This window comes from Sebastes fasciatus, chromosome 19 (assembly GCF_043250625.1).
Source record: "Sebastes fasciatus isolate fSebFas1 chromosome 19, fSebFas1.pri, whole genome shotgun sequence".
Taxonomy (NCBI): Eukaryota; Metazoa; Chordata; class Actinopteri; order Perciformes; family Sebastidae; genus Sebastes; species Sebastes fasciatus.
This window is the reverse complement of record NC_133813.1, coordinates 22,546,371-22,560,788: the sequence shown is the minus strand read 5'-3', so window position 1 is coordinate 22,560,788 and position 14,418 is coordinate 22,546,371. Positions and strand designations below refer to the sequence as shown.

General features: G+C 39.1%; 1 protein-coding gene across 1 annotated transcript in view; it reads right to left on the bottom strand.

Annotated features, from left to right (window-relative positions):
• ermp1 (endoplasmic reticulum metallopeptidase 1) overlaps positions 1 to 12,703 on the bottom strand; it is a 28,156-nt gene extending 15,453 nt beyond the window's left edge. Inside the window, exons 1-8 of the mRNA XM_074616959.1 lie at positions 11,909 to 12,703; positions 7,507 to 7,811; positions 5,130 to 5,257; positions 4,850 to 4,955; positions 3,979 to 4,125; positions 3,746 to 3,838; positions 454 to 666; positions 19 to 239 (exon numbers count right to left, since the gene is read on the bottom strand). Of these exons, the coding sequence (XP_074473060.1) occupies positions 19 to 239; positions 454 to 666; positions 3,746 to 3,838; positions 3,979 to 4,125; positions 4,850 to 4,955; positions 5,130 to 5,257; positions 7,507 to 7,811; positions 11,909 to 12,183 (1,488 nt within the window). The 5' untranslated portion in view covers positions 12,184 to 12,703. The remainder of the gene's footprint in view (positions 1 to 18; positions 240 to 453; positions 667 to 3,745; positions 3,839 to 3,978; positions 4,126 to 4,849; positions 4,956 to 5,129; positions 5,258 to 7,506; positions 7,812 to 11,908) is intronic.
• Between the last annotated feature and the right edge of the window lie 1,715 nt (positions 12,704 to 14,418).

Below are 14,418 nucleotides of genomic sequence, written 5' to 3'. Positions count from 1 at the left end.
CATTAAAACTCCACTTACTCCGTAGTACAAGTTCTTGGCCAGCGTGTGAATGAGGACCATCTTGCCCGTGGCAGCAGCTCCATACAGGCAGATGGAGGCGTAGAAGTGGTTGTACCAAAACATGGAGCGGCCCAGCAGAGTGACGAGCAGAGCAACGATCAGCACTGACAGCAGGGTGACGAACCAGCTCAGGAGTGCTACACCTGTGGCACAGGCCAGCTCTCGAACATATCGGCCACCTGGGAGAGATGGAGATGACACACAAGAAGAAGTTCATCCAACTCTTCTAGAGAAAAAAATATTTGGATTTGGCTCCACAAATTGGGATTGGACTACTTATCTTACAGTTTGCAAGAAAAACACTTGTATAAGCCACAAAGCGGAAAACACGCAACACACATCCAGCACAGGAAATGACATAACATGCATCCACCACAGGAAATGGCGACCTACCCCTATTGCCTGGCAGTGAGGCTTTCTTTGCCAGATAGAAGAAAGTGACTGTGGCTACGATGTAGTTGAGGATGGTGCCAACACGAGCTGGGTAAGCCACCACAACTACCCCCAGCAGGTCAAAAAATACCATGTTGCCATGACGATACTCGGAGGAATCGGCCAACTTTTCCGACGTTACCAGGTACCTCAGGACCGCCAGGATGTTGTCGCCTGAAAAACAGGAAGTGAGTTTCAAGGGTCAAGAGGTTCTCAAAGCTAAAATGTAACACAATAAAGCTCTGTTGCATTTAGCTGCATCATCCTGACTTGAAACCAGGACTGGATAGCAGACAATATGAATTAATGGAAAGGGACCAACTAGGGAGCAAATACTGAGTTTACACTCGTGGTTTTTGGTTCCTATCATTTGTCTGTCTACCCCTACAATCACAGGAAGGAAGTGGTTAATAAATGACTGAATATGAAAGTGATAACCTCACTGTCATATGACATCCTTTATAGAGCTGACACATCACATGCAGTAGTTTATTGATGACTCAGTATCTGTCCAGCAGGGACAGGCTACACTGAAGTAATGACCTTTTGTCATTCTTGCACGGCCACCCAGACAGTATTTTCTGCAGCAGTAAGACCATGAACGTCAAGCAAATACTAAACAAGATACTAGTTAATGAAGCTGTGTTACTGTGTATAGAGCATTGAGCCTAATCATCAGTTACATTACCAGATATTTGAATTTTTTAAACTGTATTTATTGTCTTACAGCGAATGGTACAGTACATACAACCCTCTACACACATATGTACAGACAAAGTATAATAACAATAACGTAACAGAGCGGCGAATAAGCTTTGTGTCAGGGTGCTGCATCACCTTGAAGGGGTTTATTTCATAACAATGACCCGCTAGCTGTACTTTATCCCGCCCATTACATGGCTACTTACTTAAGAAATCAATAATTTGACACAAAAATGGTCCGCCAGAGTCCGACATCGGAACTGGGCCCATAGCACAATCTGTTATACATAGCAACGGTCTGCTATAAAGAAATAACAGACCGTAGAATGCCGTAATTGACCAATCAGAATAGAGTATTCAACAAAGCCGTGTAATAAAACAAAATAAAATCTAAAAAAGGGCGATAGCATGTTTATATATAACATAAACTGGATCAAAATAAAATCTAACATTATTATCAATTTCCAGTGTCCCTTCTTGACCTCTATTATGTTGTTTGTAGTTGTCTATTATTTTTAACATGTCATATATTCTGTCAAGAGCATATTTTATATAGATTTTACTTATGGAAAATGTGCATTTCAAAATGTATTTGCCATTACAGAAGGCATATTATGTTACAGACTTTATAATTTTGTGTAAAAACCTTCTACCAGCTTTATTTAAATTAAATTGTATTCAATTTTAATTTATTGGTAATTACAGTATATAAATATTGTAGCGCTGACCCTAATGTTCGAAGCTTCGACCGTTGCCATGGCATTCGACCTCCAAATCAGTATTCAAATTCTTTGTTTTTTATTTTTATTTTTTATACATAAGTATGTAAAAAATAACATATAAATCCCCAAATAGCCCATGAAATAAGGAATAATCCCACAACATTATTCATTATGCATATTCAACATGAATTATTATTAGTTATTATCAGACGGATATCGCTATTTGGCACTGTACCGGGCACTAAAACGGGGGAGATGGAGACAGCCACGCTGCGATGCACCGCAAAGCTTCGAATGGCTGTAAATTATACTTGCTCTAACAAACGGCTTCATGATCTTGCACATACAACACCATACTCTCCCACACACACACTTCTACACCCTCTTACATGTACAATATACTCGTATACTCCCTGTCATACACACCCACATACACTACTGCTCTCTCAAACACACAACTATACTCTTTTTATTTCCCATGACAGGATATGTAAGAGAAGATGCACAATGTCACTCACAGACACAATAGTCTATCTTATGTAGACTAGTACAGAGTGTTTATGATGTGTGAGCAAATATGATTCATGCCTCAAGCAGTAGTGTGTCAAAGAGTATAGTAGTGTATGTGTGCGAGAGGGCAAGTCTGATTTATGGCCTAAATGGTCTGTCGTTGTTATACAACAGTTGTATACCAGTATATGGAACACGTAGAGGCAACAATCATGATGTTGAATGCAGATGAACAATTCGACTACGTGAAGGATCAGGAGGAGGTCGCTGTGTGGGTTACTGCTGCCCCAAGGCCAAGTTTCTTTTATCTGTGCTGCTCTATGTACTGCTGCCTGCATGTCTGCACAGTTAACGGTACACACACACACACACACACACACACACACACACACATACACACATACACACATACACACGGACAAAGCTCCATTGTTCTTCCGCCTGGTAGGCTCACTGTGGTCTAAAAGTGTAAACAACTGAGTGTACAACATCTACTTGTTCGTGTTGGGTTCACTGCTTAGCTGCAGCATTCTGCATTGTGATTATCCATAACTTCCCTTTCTGAATTTCACTATGACAAACAGATCCAGGTTTCATTTTAACAAAAGTGAATCTACATTAGAGCAATGCTAAGCTTGCACCTTTCCCCCACTTTGTTGAAAAGGAGAGCTGTGAAGAAAGAGATTTGAATGAGGTTCATCAGCACAGCAGAGCTACTGGTTTATCTTCCTCCTCCGCTGGCCCCTGTGCTCTATCTACTCTCCACCTTACAAAGCTGTTCTGCCTCTTTTTCTACAGACTAAAAATACCTTCTACCTACCTCTGAAATCTCACTTTCTCCCCCTAATAATTCATGCCTTTCACCGTGAGTTACAGTACACAGAATAAGAGGAGAGTTGTCCAGCCGTTGCTGAGGGAGAGAGGAAAGATGCCAACTGTCTCAGGTTTTTAGTGCTGACTGACTGAATTCTCTGCTAAGTAAAGCAAAAACAATTCAGCAACACAGATGCATGACAACAGTAAAAGTCTGTGGCTGCAATCTTAATGTATGCATTTCTTAGTGCTCAGGGAAATAATGAGATCAGCAGAGTGTTGACCATTCTGAAAAAGGACACCATGTGTTTGTTTCTGTGACAAAAAAAAAAGTTTTTGCCACACCAGTCTACTGCTGCAGTGACCGCTCTCTCTCCTTGGCAGTCAGACAAACCCACCAGCTAACATACACTGAATATATTTGCAATAAGTGTTAAATAAAAGCATAACCTATTTAAGTGTAGTACATGTAGGTATACGTTGATTTATGTGCGTGTGCTGCGTACCGGCTCTCTGTATCGAGTCTGTCAGGATCCTGTCGGCGGTGTCGTACTTGGTGTGATAGATGAAGCCGTTCTCAATGAAAGCCAGATCGATGCCTTTGATTTTAAAAAAGGGAGAAAAAGACACAAAATAAAAGCACCTTTGCTGTGTGTATCTTATCTTATTTTCGACTTTGACACAGAAGGGCTCCATACTTTCATTAATAATTTGTATACTGTACTCTGAAGATCATTACCTGGGATGTTACCAAAGTCCCTATAGATGCGGAAGTCGGTGTCGGAGGGGATGATGCCGCTCTGAAAGACCTCCTGCCCGACCACAGAGGCGAAGGGGTGTTTGGCTGCATGAACATAGGCCTGGACCAGCCACGGGTTCTCTGGACCTTTTTTGGAAACAGGATATTTTATATATATTGGACAGTTATCTCAAGAGAATAATCATTCTCTAGAAGAAAGTATATCACGAAACCCTGTTTCTAGCTGTCTTTACCTCTAGATGTTTGTGGTTTTGGTGATGTAGGCATTATAACACATATCAGGTGTGCCGAGTACGTGCATCAGATAATGTCAAAAATATAAATACAATGTTACAGGCACCTGAGGAATCATAATCAGGCTGCTAGTAATCCATATAGATACGGGAAAGTGGCAGCCTGCCAGAAGGTAAATAGTTGGAACAAGGGCATATTATGTAGGTATATAATGCAAAACTAGATAATGATTCTCAGGACTGCAACTTGCTCAGTTGCTTTTCCTCAGGTTTCTTCCATTTTTTCCCCTGTTAAAAGGTTTTTTTTTTGGTTAACTTTTTCCTCATCTGCTGCAAGGGTCATACTGTAAAGGACAGAGGGTGTTGTATGTTGTACAGATTGTAAAAGCCCCTGAGGAAAATTTGTGATATTGGGTTATACGAATAAAATTGACTTGACTTAACAACTTCAGACAGTCCGCCTCTGTAACAGCAAAAAACACATTGCATTTATTTGCATGCTTTTCCAATAACAGGAGAAAGAAATGTTGATGGTGAGCTAAACATTTGCAAAACAAACATGCTGAGGAAAAACCTGCTAACAAACAAAAACCGAAATAGTTTGTTTGGTACAGTACCTGTCTGGAAAACAACTTCCTTGCCCCCAACACCTGCAGCCTCCAAGTTAATGAAGGCTCGCACCTGCTTGGCCCACGGATGCTGAGTAATGAAACCGTGACTGGCCTAATGGAGAGAAGGAGTAAAAAACAAAGAGTTGGTGAGAAAGTCAGAATGCAACAGAGGAAATAAGAAAAACAAAAAAAGAGGAGACGTTATAAATGACAATCCAAAGTGGTGAAGACAGGCTGGTCTGACATCCAAAAGTGTAAAACATGCATCCTTGTCACTTCATTTTACCTGAAGGATATTTTCCTCCGCCCCATTAAAGAGGAAGATAACTCCATGAAGAAGAGGACTAGACTGGTTGGCCAGAGAATGGAGGACTTCCAGCATCACTGCACAGCTCACTGCATCATCACTGGCACCTACAAAAAGGAAACCAGTAAAAACCTGCTCCTACTTGCCTTTCACATTGCATCAGGCAACAGAAGTTGGCTTGGTTACCCACAGAGACTTGCAACTGTTCACCCATATCACCCAACTGTCCTGTCTCAATTTGAGATTAGGACACATGCAGGTGATAGAGCTGATGACTCTGATGTATCAGAATAAAACGAACACATGCCAAGGAAGGGAGTAGGCTCTGAGAGCAAGCATGTGAAGAATGTGACGAGCTGGTAAAAACCCCACTGCTTGTATAATGGAGACAGCACAAAGGAAAAGGGGTAACAGTGAGAAGAAAAGAAAAGAGCACGTGAACAGGGCATGTGATGTGGAAAGATTAGACAGGTTAGCGGTGAGGAACACAATTTACTGAGAATCAATGCGAAGAGAAAAAAATGCTTAAAGATCAGAGAGCCAAACTGAGACATCATGTGCTCCAGCTTTCTGGGTTGAATGTGTTCACGAGGTGGGGGTAGTGGTGGGAGCCCGTTGTTCACTGTCTGTCTGGGTACCATTCATGCTCCTGTCGCTGCCACTTATGTCAGCTACACATTAATCCGTGTCCCCAAAAAAGCTCCGTGAGAGTTCAGAAGACGGCGAATACAAATCAAAGTCTGAAGAGTTCACCTGTGCGTGTTACAGCTTTAAACTGGAAAAAAATAAATAATACTTTGACTTCAATTATTAGTTTGCTGTGTTGACCATGTATGCCTGTACATATACTAAACATATGTGCACAAGAAAATGTGCTACCTCTTTCTTTTTTTCCATAATTATTTTTAGAATGAACAAGTGTTTATAATTCCAAGAAATCAAAGGCTTGGCAGCAGCGGTGGACATGACAATGTATGTGTATCTTCCTGGTCCACACCTCTTGGATGAATTTCCTTTTTGCTGGTGAAGCTGTGTGTGTGCACATTTGTGTGTGTTAAGTGGAAAAATATGTCTCTCCAACAAGCTCAAGGGTGTAAAAATAAATGATGACTACATACCAAAATGTGCTATCTGTCATCAACAAACACTGTTAATGCTGTGCAGTCTAGATAGGATCCCCCTGACTGCTGCTTACAGCAATCAGAACATCAAAATGTTCTGGATTGGCTAAATTTCACAGTGTGGTCCACATGACTACATTGCACAAGATGGGACACAAACCAGGGTATTATCATTATAAAACACCTGAGGACTTGCATGCTGGAAAAGCCCATGGCTTGTGCACGCTGTGAGAAAAAGAGCAGCAGGATTTGACATGGAGTCCACAGCCAAAGTAGCAGCTCTGTGAGGCTGCACTGTGGCACAGAGATGCTTAAAGCTCACCAGCATGCTAACAATGCTAGCATGTTGATATTTTGCAGGTATAATGTTAAACAAATTCACCATCTGAGTTTAGCATGTTAGCACGCATTAACATTTGCTAGTTAAAGTACAGCTGAGGCTTCTGGGAATGTCATTAGTTTGCAGGAATTTGGTCGTAAACCAAAGTATTGGACAAATTGAAAATTTGCTGTATGCAGTATGTTGTTCTATATTTATATTTAGTATGTTAGTTAGTAGTAGTCTGGTATATTTATAGTGTATTATAATATATTCTTTATATTGTGTATTCTATAGATATTTATCTCTAGTGTTGATATGCGTATTTACTGTGTATTTATTGTTCCTGTGCAATGTCTGGATAACCTGCTGCTGTAGGGTTAAATTGGGAAACAATCATTTCCCAATTTGGGATTAATAAAGTACATCTATCTATCTATCTATCTATCGTCTATCCATTGCTCTTCAAATCAGTCACAGGACAGGACACAGCAATTAAACCCAAAATTCAGATTCACAATTTTAGATACACAAGATAGCACTTGAGGGGTTGCAACAGCAGATTTGAGTAGTTGCAATCAGTTGAAAAAGATAGATATGATCAAATATATGGGACTTATTGTTCTTATATATATATTCTCTTTCAAATGTGAATATTTTCTGGTTTCTTTACTCCTCTATGACAGTAAACTGAATATCTTTGAGTTGTGGACAAAACAAGACATTGAGGATGTCGTCTTGGGCTTTGGGAAACACTGATTAACATCTTTCACCATTTTCTGACATTTTATAGACCAAAGAACTAATCGATTGATCGAGAACATAATCGACAAATTAATCGACAATGAAAATGTGCCGTCAGTAAAAGCAGAATAACAGCTAGAACTCTTCAAGAGAAGTAGTAAGGTTGTCGTACCTGGACTGTTGGCCACAGTGTCAAAGTGGCAGTTGGCAAGCATGAAATGCTGCGCCCCACCCTTGGGCTCCAGCCTGACAGCAATGTTGGTGACGCGGTCATAGAAGCTGGTGAAGCCTCCAAGAAAGTCGATGGAGAAAGTGCCGGTGGGACGCTGCACGTCTACCGTGATCTGATGGGCGCCCGCCGCGGTCTCGACCCGGATGTTCTCAATCTGCTCCAACAAGTAGCCCACTGTCAGGACTTCATTCTCATGGCTGCCCACTGGACGAGGGCCGACGCTGGTGATCTGCTCCAAGTGCCGTCTAGATCATGAGGGAAGAGTGAAAAGAGAGAAAGAGAATATTGTGATGCTGTTTAACTGTGAAGGGGCCGAAAACCAAGCCTACTTGTTCCATCACAACATGCAACCTGAACCTGCAGTTCAATGTTACTGTTAAAGACAGTGAATCATTGTATGTACTGTATGTATGAATATATGTGTCAGAGTCCATAGCCTTCTTTTTAAACTAGGTTAAATAAGTTTCCTGAGGATCTGGGTGTGCTTGCTGACATGGTTGCAGACATACAGTTTGTGCATGTGTGCATTTCTTCTAAATATATTACAGATGCACCATACAGGAGAGTGGATGCTTGAGTGCTACAATCGTTTCTGTTTTGCTGACACTTAAATGATTAGCTGAAGTGAAACCAGTCTCAAGTTCAGATATCTCTACAGGCTCTGGGGTTTATTAAATGTGAGCCTGTTTAATACTCTGTCTCATTTCTTACCTTTTAACAGTTCAGATGAACAATTATGTACCTCTCATTTTTATTTATGTCAGACAATGAAAGGGGAGCTGGCTTTGATGACTGTAAAAATACGTGTTGGAGTCCTTTTGCCCAAATACTGTTGATTTGAATTAGGTTTTATAATTTATAATTATAATATATATTAGGTTTGGCAATGCTACAACAAACAGTTTGATGTGACAGTTTTATTGGCGGCTCCAGAAACACAGCATCCCATACACTGCATATGGAGGAACAAATATTTCACTGTATACGGTCAGAAATATTTTAATACATCAACTCCGGTTATGGAAAATTGTAGAGCTGCAACAATTAATCGATTTGTTGTCAACTATTGAATTAATCGGCAACTATTTTAAAAATCTATTTGAGAATTTTTTTAAGGAAAAAAAGAAAAGATTCTCTGATTCCAGCTTCTTAAATGTGAATATTTTCTGGTTTCTTTACTCCTCTATGACAGTAAACTGAATATCTTTGAGTTGTGGACAAAACAAGACATTTGAGGATGTCATCTTGGAAACTTTTTTCACCATTTTCTTGACATTTTATAGACCAAACAACTAATTGATTAATCAAGAAAATAATTGACAGATTAATCGACAATGAAAATAATTGTTAGATGCAGCCTTAGTTAATTGTAATGGCCAATTTTCTGATATTTTATAGACCTAACGATTATTTGATTCATTGAAAAAATAATCAGCAGATTGATAAATAACGAAAATAACCTGCAGTCGTACAAGTAACACCAAAAGTTTAAGATTTTAAAGACAGTGGAGCATCTTCATAAACACTGAATGAAAGTCTCGGGGTTGAGGAATATACAAGGAAATTGGGCAACATCCCTCCTTCACATGGTGAACTGGGTGGGGAAGATCTTTTCAAAGTGACCACACAAAAGACAGGACTAGTAGTAAAATTATTGGCTTTTTCATTCAGTTTTAAAAAAAGAAACAGGGTGCAACCTGTCTTTGTTAGGCTAGCTGTGATCCAGTCAGGTTACGGTATGTTTCTATATTATTTTGACCTGATCTTCCTCGTCATTTCACAGACTCCCTCAGGAGATGGAAACAGGAAATGAAGCCAAGCAACCCATATGGCAAGAAAAAAACAGATGCTTTCCATCTTTTCTTTAAAGAAGCACCTGCTGGTGGTGTTTGCTGCAGCTGTTTAAGAAAGGCCAATGTCAGCTCTTCTGCTGTGCTAGCTGATGCTCAGTGGTGACAAAATAATATCTGTCATCTAACCAGGATGGGTGAAGCCATGTATTGTAGTCCAACTGTTACAAGCATGGAACAAATACAGCTTGCTTTTGCTCTAGAAAGTCACAAAGTCCTTCCTTACATCTAGCTTTCTTGAAGTGACAAAGTGGTACCAAATGATATTGAAGATGTCTGCTTTCATTCCATTTCTACAGCAGCGACTAAAGCACCGTTTTATGCTGAGGCTCATAATTCAGATGTGGATTGGCAGGGCATGGACTCATGAAAGCCATGATTGTGACCAAAGAAGCTCATAGCCCTAATCAGTTCAATGCAGCATGCCTGACTCATTTATAGAGCAACAAGCCAAATGATGGCAAATCCCGTCGCCCAGCACTTTCAAGAGCTCAACTGCAGCCCTGCGGACCTCAGATTCATTCAGTGCCATAATCCTTCTCTCTCCTTCTCACAGGGACTGGGAATCTGATAAAAGCTGTTGCACTGTAAAGCTTTTTAATCTGAAAATGTTGCAGCTTCTTGGAACAAGCAGGAGGTATAATGTTTTCTATAGTCATGCAGGCTGCATCTTATTATTAATGTGTTTTTTGTTCATATTCATGCTCTTAAAATGTCAGATATGACAAGTGCTTATCAAAGGTTATGAGTGTCCCTTTTCCTCACCATTTGTGAAGTTGTAAAGTAAACTTACACAATAAATAAAAATAGTCACATTCAACTTTGTACTGTCAATCAAATTAAACAGCTAATCCTTAGTGGCTTTCAACAAGTGATAACTTCCATTACTATCAAAAAATAGTAAGAAATGCCCATTGAAAGTTCCCAAGTTGACATCTTCAAATTGCTTGTTTTCTCCCACTAAAGGGCCCACAATCCAAAGACAATCACATTGCAATGATGTAAAACAGAGAAAAACAGAAATTGTGTCAAGTCAAATGACTCAAATGAAACTTCCTGTGCTTTTAAATTTGTATTTATAATGCATTTCCTGTATAATGTGTTAATACATTATGCAAGGCACTTTGAACTGCCTTTGAGCATGAAAAGGGTTGTGCAAATAAACTTGCCATATGTTGCCTTAACTGCCAAAACGTCCTCTTTTTTTAGCTTTTTGCAGGTTTGGATTTGGCATTTATAGAATACGATTAAATATGGGGTTATTTAATGCGCTTTGAGCAGGACATTTTGACTTTGTTTATTTATTTATTTATTTTTTGCACAATTTAAGACTATACAACATAACAAAAAAAAACTAAATGAATAATATACAGTGCAGGAAGAGGAAAAAACAAAACACTGGGCTCATCTGAAGCCTCCACCTAGAGACAAGATTAATATAAAAAAAATATATATATATGACTACATAATAGTGATAACAAACAATTAGGACTAGTTATATACAATAACAACAACAACAACAACAACAATACAGTAAATATATCAAAAATAAGACTGGTGGCAAAGGACGTTAAAGAGGGACACAAATACCCCACACCTCACCTCCATACCATTATTGACACACAGTACACCTGAACTGAATGGACTGTAATGCTGTGCAATATGCTGCCTTCCACTGTGTAATTGTCTGAAATCTATTAATTATTTCTTTTTTTAAATATTTTTGAGAGTTACAAGTTCTTTTAACATGGTCATGGAGCATATACATATATATATATATATATACTGTATATTTTTATTCTGGGGTATCGTTCCTATGCAGAGGGTAGTTTAGTTTATTTATTGATTACACTGAGGGCGTTTTATATTTTAATAATTTACTTCTTTATTTTGTTGAGTTGAATGTGCTACTTATTTTGTACTGTAATTACCTTGTGCCTTTTCTACCTTTTTTCTTTTCTTAAAGCTGACTCGGGGTAAACTGCTCAGAATACCAATGTACTTTTGGAGCAAATGGCAAATAAAAGTCTTGAATCTTGAATCTTGAATCTTGAATAAAGACGTGTGCGTGTGTGTGTGTGTGTGTGTGTGTGTGTGTGTGTGTGTGTGTGTTGCATGGAAGTATATGGTTAGTGTTTGTGAGGAGGATATTGATTTAAATATCTATAAAGACTTCTGGGCAATCGTAACCAAACAACATTGTGAGTGGGACTTGATTGAGGCTAGATCATGTAAAGACCAATCCTTAAGAGGCTGCTGTACCTGTCTCCTGGTCTTATCTCTTCTAACTGTAACAAACCGTTGAAACACCTGTGTGTCCTGCAGGTTACCTTGGAGGTAAATAGGTGGAGGAGGAGGAGACACCCGGTAGTGGTTTCTAGGCGGGTCTGTTGCCAAACTAGAGGAAAGGTTAGCTGGTTGCTCTGCTGCTTCGTTACCGTTAGCCAACACATATAAAGACAAAAGAGAGTGAGTACAGGTACAAAACTCACCTGGCTCTCAATGCGTTGAACTCTCCTGTTGGCTTCCCGATGACGAGCTGCTGTAAGGAGAAATGAACAAGTCCCCACAGCACCAAAATAAACACAGAGACCAGGGCAACTGCCAGCCCTTCCCGCAGCAGATACAGGCTCACTTCGGGCTTCCTCTTCGGGTCGCCGCTGTAGCCGTTATCCCCGCACTGGTCCCGGGAACCGTCGTTATCTTGCGCTACGTAACTCTGTATCCCGAAGGGTTTTATTCTCCGGATAGTGGTGTCGCTCTCCATGTTTGAGCCAGCGGTACATCAGCTGCAAGCGTCGCTCTCAGGCGTCGCTTTTTTTTTTCACTGAACGACCGACGGACGGAGAGCGCTGAGGGACAAACTTCAACGAGAGGGCGGGCGGAGAGGCGCGCTTCAGAATGTACACAGCACCGGTGTTGTGTTGAATACCGTTAACCCTGTCAATAGGTGAACCCTGACACTAGGGAGGCATCATTTATAACAGGAAGGAAACACTATTCGATGGGGGAACAGACTTCGACATAACACCTGCTTCGACATAACAAGTAACTAGATAATTAGTTAGCAATTAATTTGTTGACACCATAAAAGAATAGTCCATCATTTAGGGGAATGTTCGCTTTCTTGCCTAGAGATAGATGCCTCTATGCTAAATATGAAACTAGACAGCAAAAGTGGTAATTATCTTCTCATCTCATAACTCATAACTCTTCGCAAAATGTGGAACTGTTCCTTTAACATGAACTCACTGAACCCCCTTTTGTACAAGCAATGCAATCCAACGGGAAAGCCCTGCAAGTGGTGATAACAGAATAGATAATCGATAATAAAAAGAAAGATAGGTTAAATTATGAGTATAGGACCTGTCAACAACAAGAAACTTCCATATAGACAGATTGGTCCCTTTCAGAATGTACTATAGATTATAATGTTGCATTATTATTATTATCAAGCAGCATTTTAATGTTGTAGAAATACTTTTTCAAGATGTTGTCCACCCATTATTGTCCTGGTATGTATGTATGTATGTATGTATATATATATATATATATATATATATATATATATATATATAGATAGATAGATAGATAGATAGATAGATAGATAGATAGATAGATAGATAGATAGTAACTTTATTGATCCCGAGGGAAATTCAAGATATAATATATGTATATAAAAGGGAATATATATATATAATGTATATATACATATACATTATATATATATATATGTGATGTATATAAATAGACATCAACATGATTTATTATTTAATTGGCTGGACTGAGATCATGATGAGGGGGTATGCAGTTTGCTGCTGCTTTTTCGCCACCGTGTGGACAAGATGGAAATAGCAGACGAGATGTTTTTGTTGTACAGCAACCAGCTTATCCTTAAATCATGGCACACTTAATTTTCTCCGGTCACCATCCTTTTTAAAGTTTTAAACATGCAGAATGTTACCTATGTAAAGTACAGAAGTCTTAGAAACAGAATGAACTTAAAATATCAAAAACTAAGATTCACTGACGTCCTTGACTCATTACAGAGAATGGTGCCTGCAAGTGTTACATTATTATTTATTGATGCAATAACATGCAAGCAGTGCTTTAATGTTGTAGTTGGTCAAGGAGAAGCTAAGTTGGACAGTTATATATAGGCCTACTGATGGGTAGTCCAATAATACATAATATTTTATAAACTAGATGCTTTGTTTGAAAAAAACTTCAAAATGAATCTGCAACGTAATTAGTAGCTGTCAGATAAATGTAGTGGAATGATAAGTAGAATATTTCCCTTTGAGATGTACTGTATAAGCATAAGTAGCCTACAATGGAAATAATCAATTAATGTACAAATACCTCAATTGTTTAACATTAGTAGGCCCACCACTGCAAAACACCCAAACACATAGACTACACTAATTAAAATGTAATCAAAGTGTCAAAATGACACGGGAGGTCAATAATCATATGGAAATAAGAGGCCTTTAGTGTCTTTGTTTTTCTCTGTCCTCGGTACTTTTCCATTAGACGCCTTCATGTAGATACACAGCCGCTAACGGAAGCTAACACAGCTAAGCTATTTGTTTTCTCCGCTGATGGGAATAATCAGGAAGCAAAGCACACGTAGTTACAGTTGTCATTAAAATGAATTGTAGTATATACACATTAAACATAGTTTAGTGACGGTATATTATCTGATGTTTTTATTGTTGTTTTAACAGTGGTCATAGGTCAGGGCCAGTCAGTTTTCTGAGGTGAAGTTACAGTAGCATCTTCAGCGTTTAGCGTCTCTGGGTAGCGTTAGCTTGTTAGCAGGAGTGTATAAAGCTGGCTTATTGTAGATTTAGCTGTAACTTTGTCTTCCTCTTTCAAAATAAAAGTCTCGGGTTTTATTTTAACCAGGAACATACTGTGTATGGGTTTGCACTTCATTTTCATAGCAATTAAAGCGAAATTCCATTAGAGTCCATTTGATTTGAACCTTTCTGTGTTACAT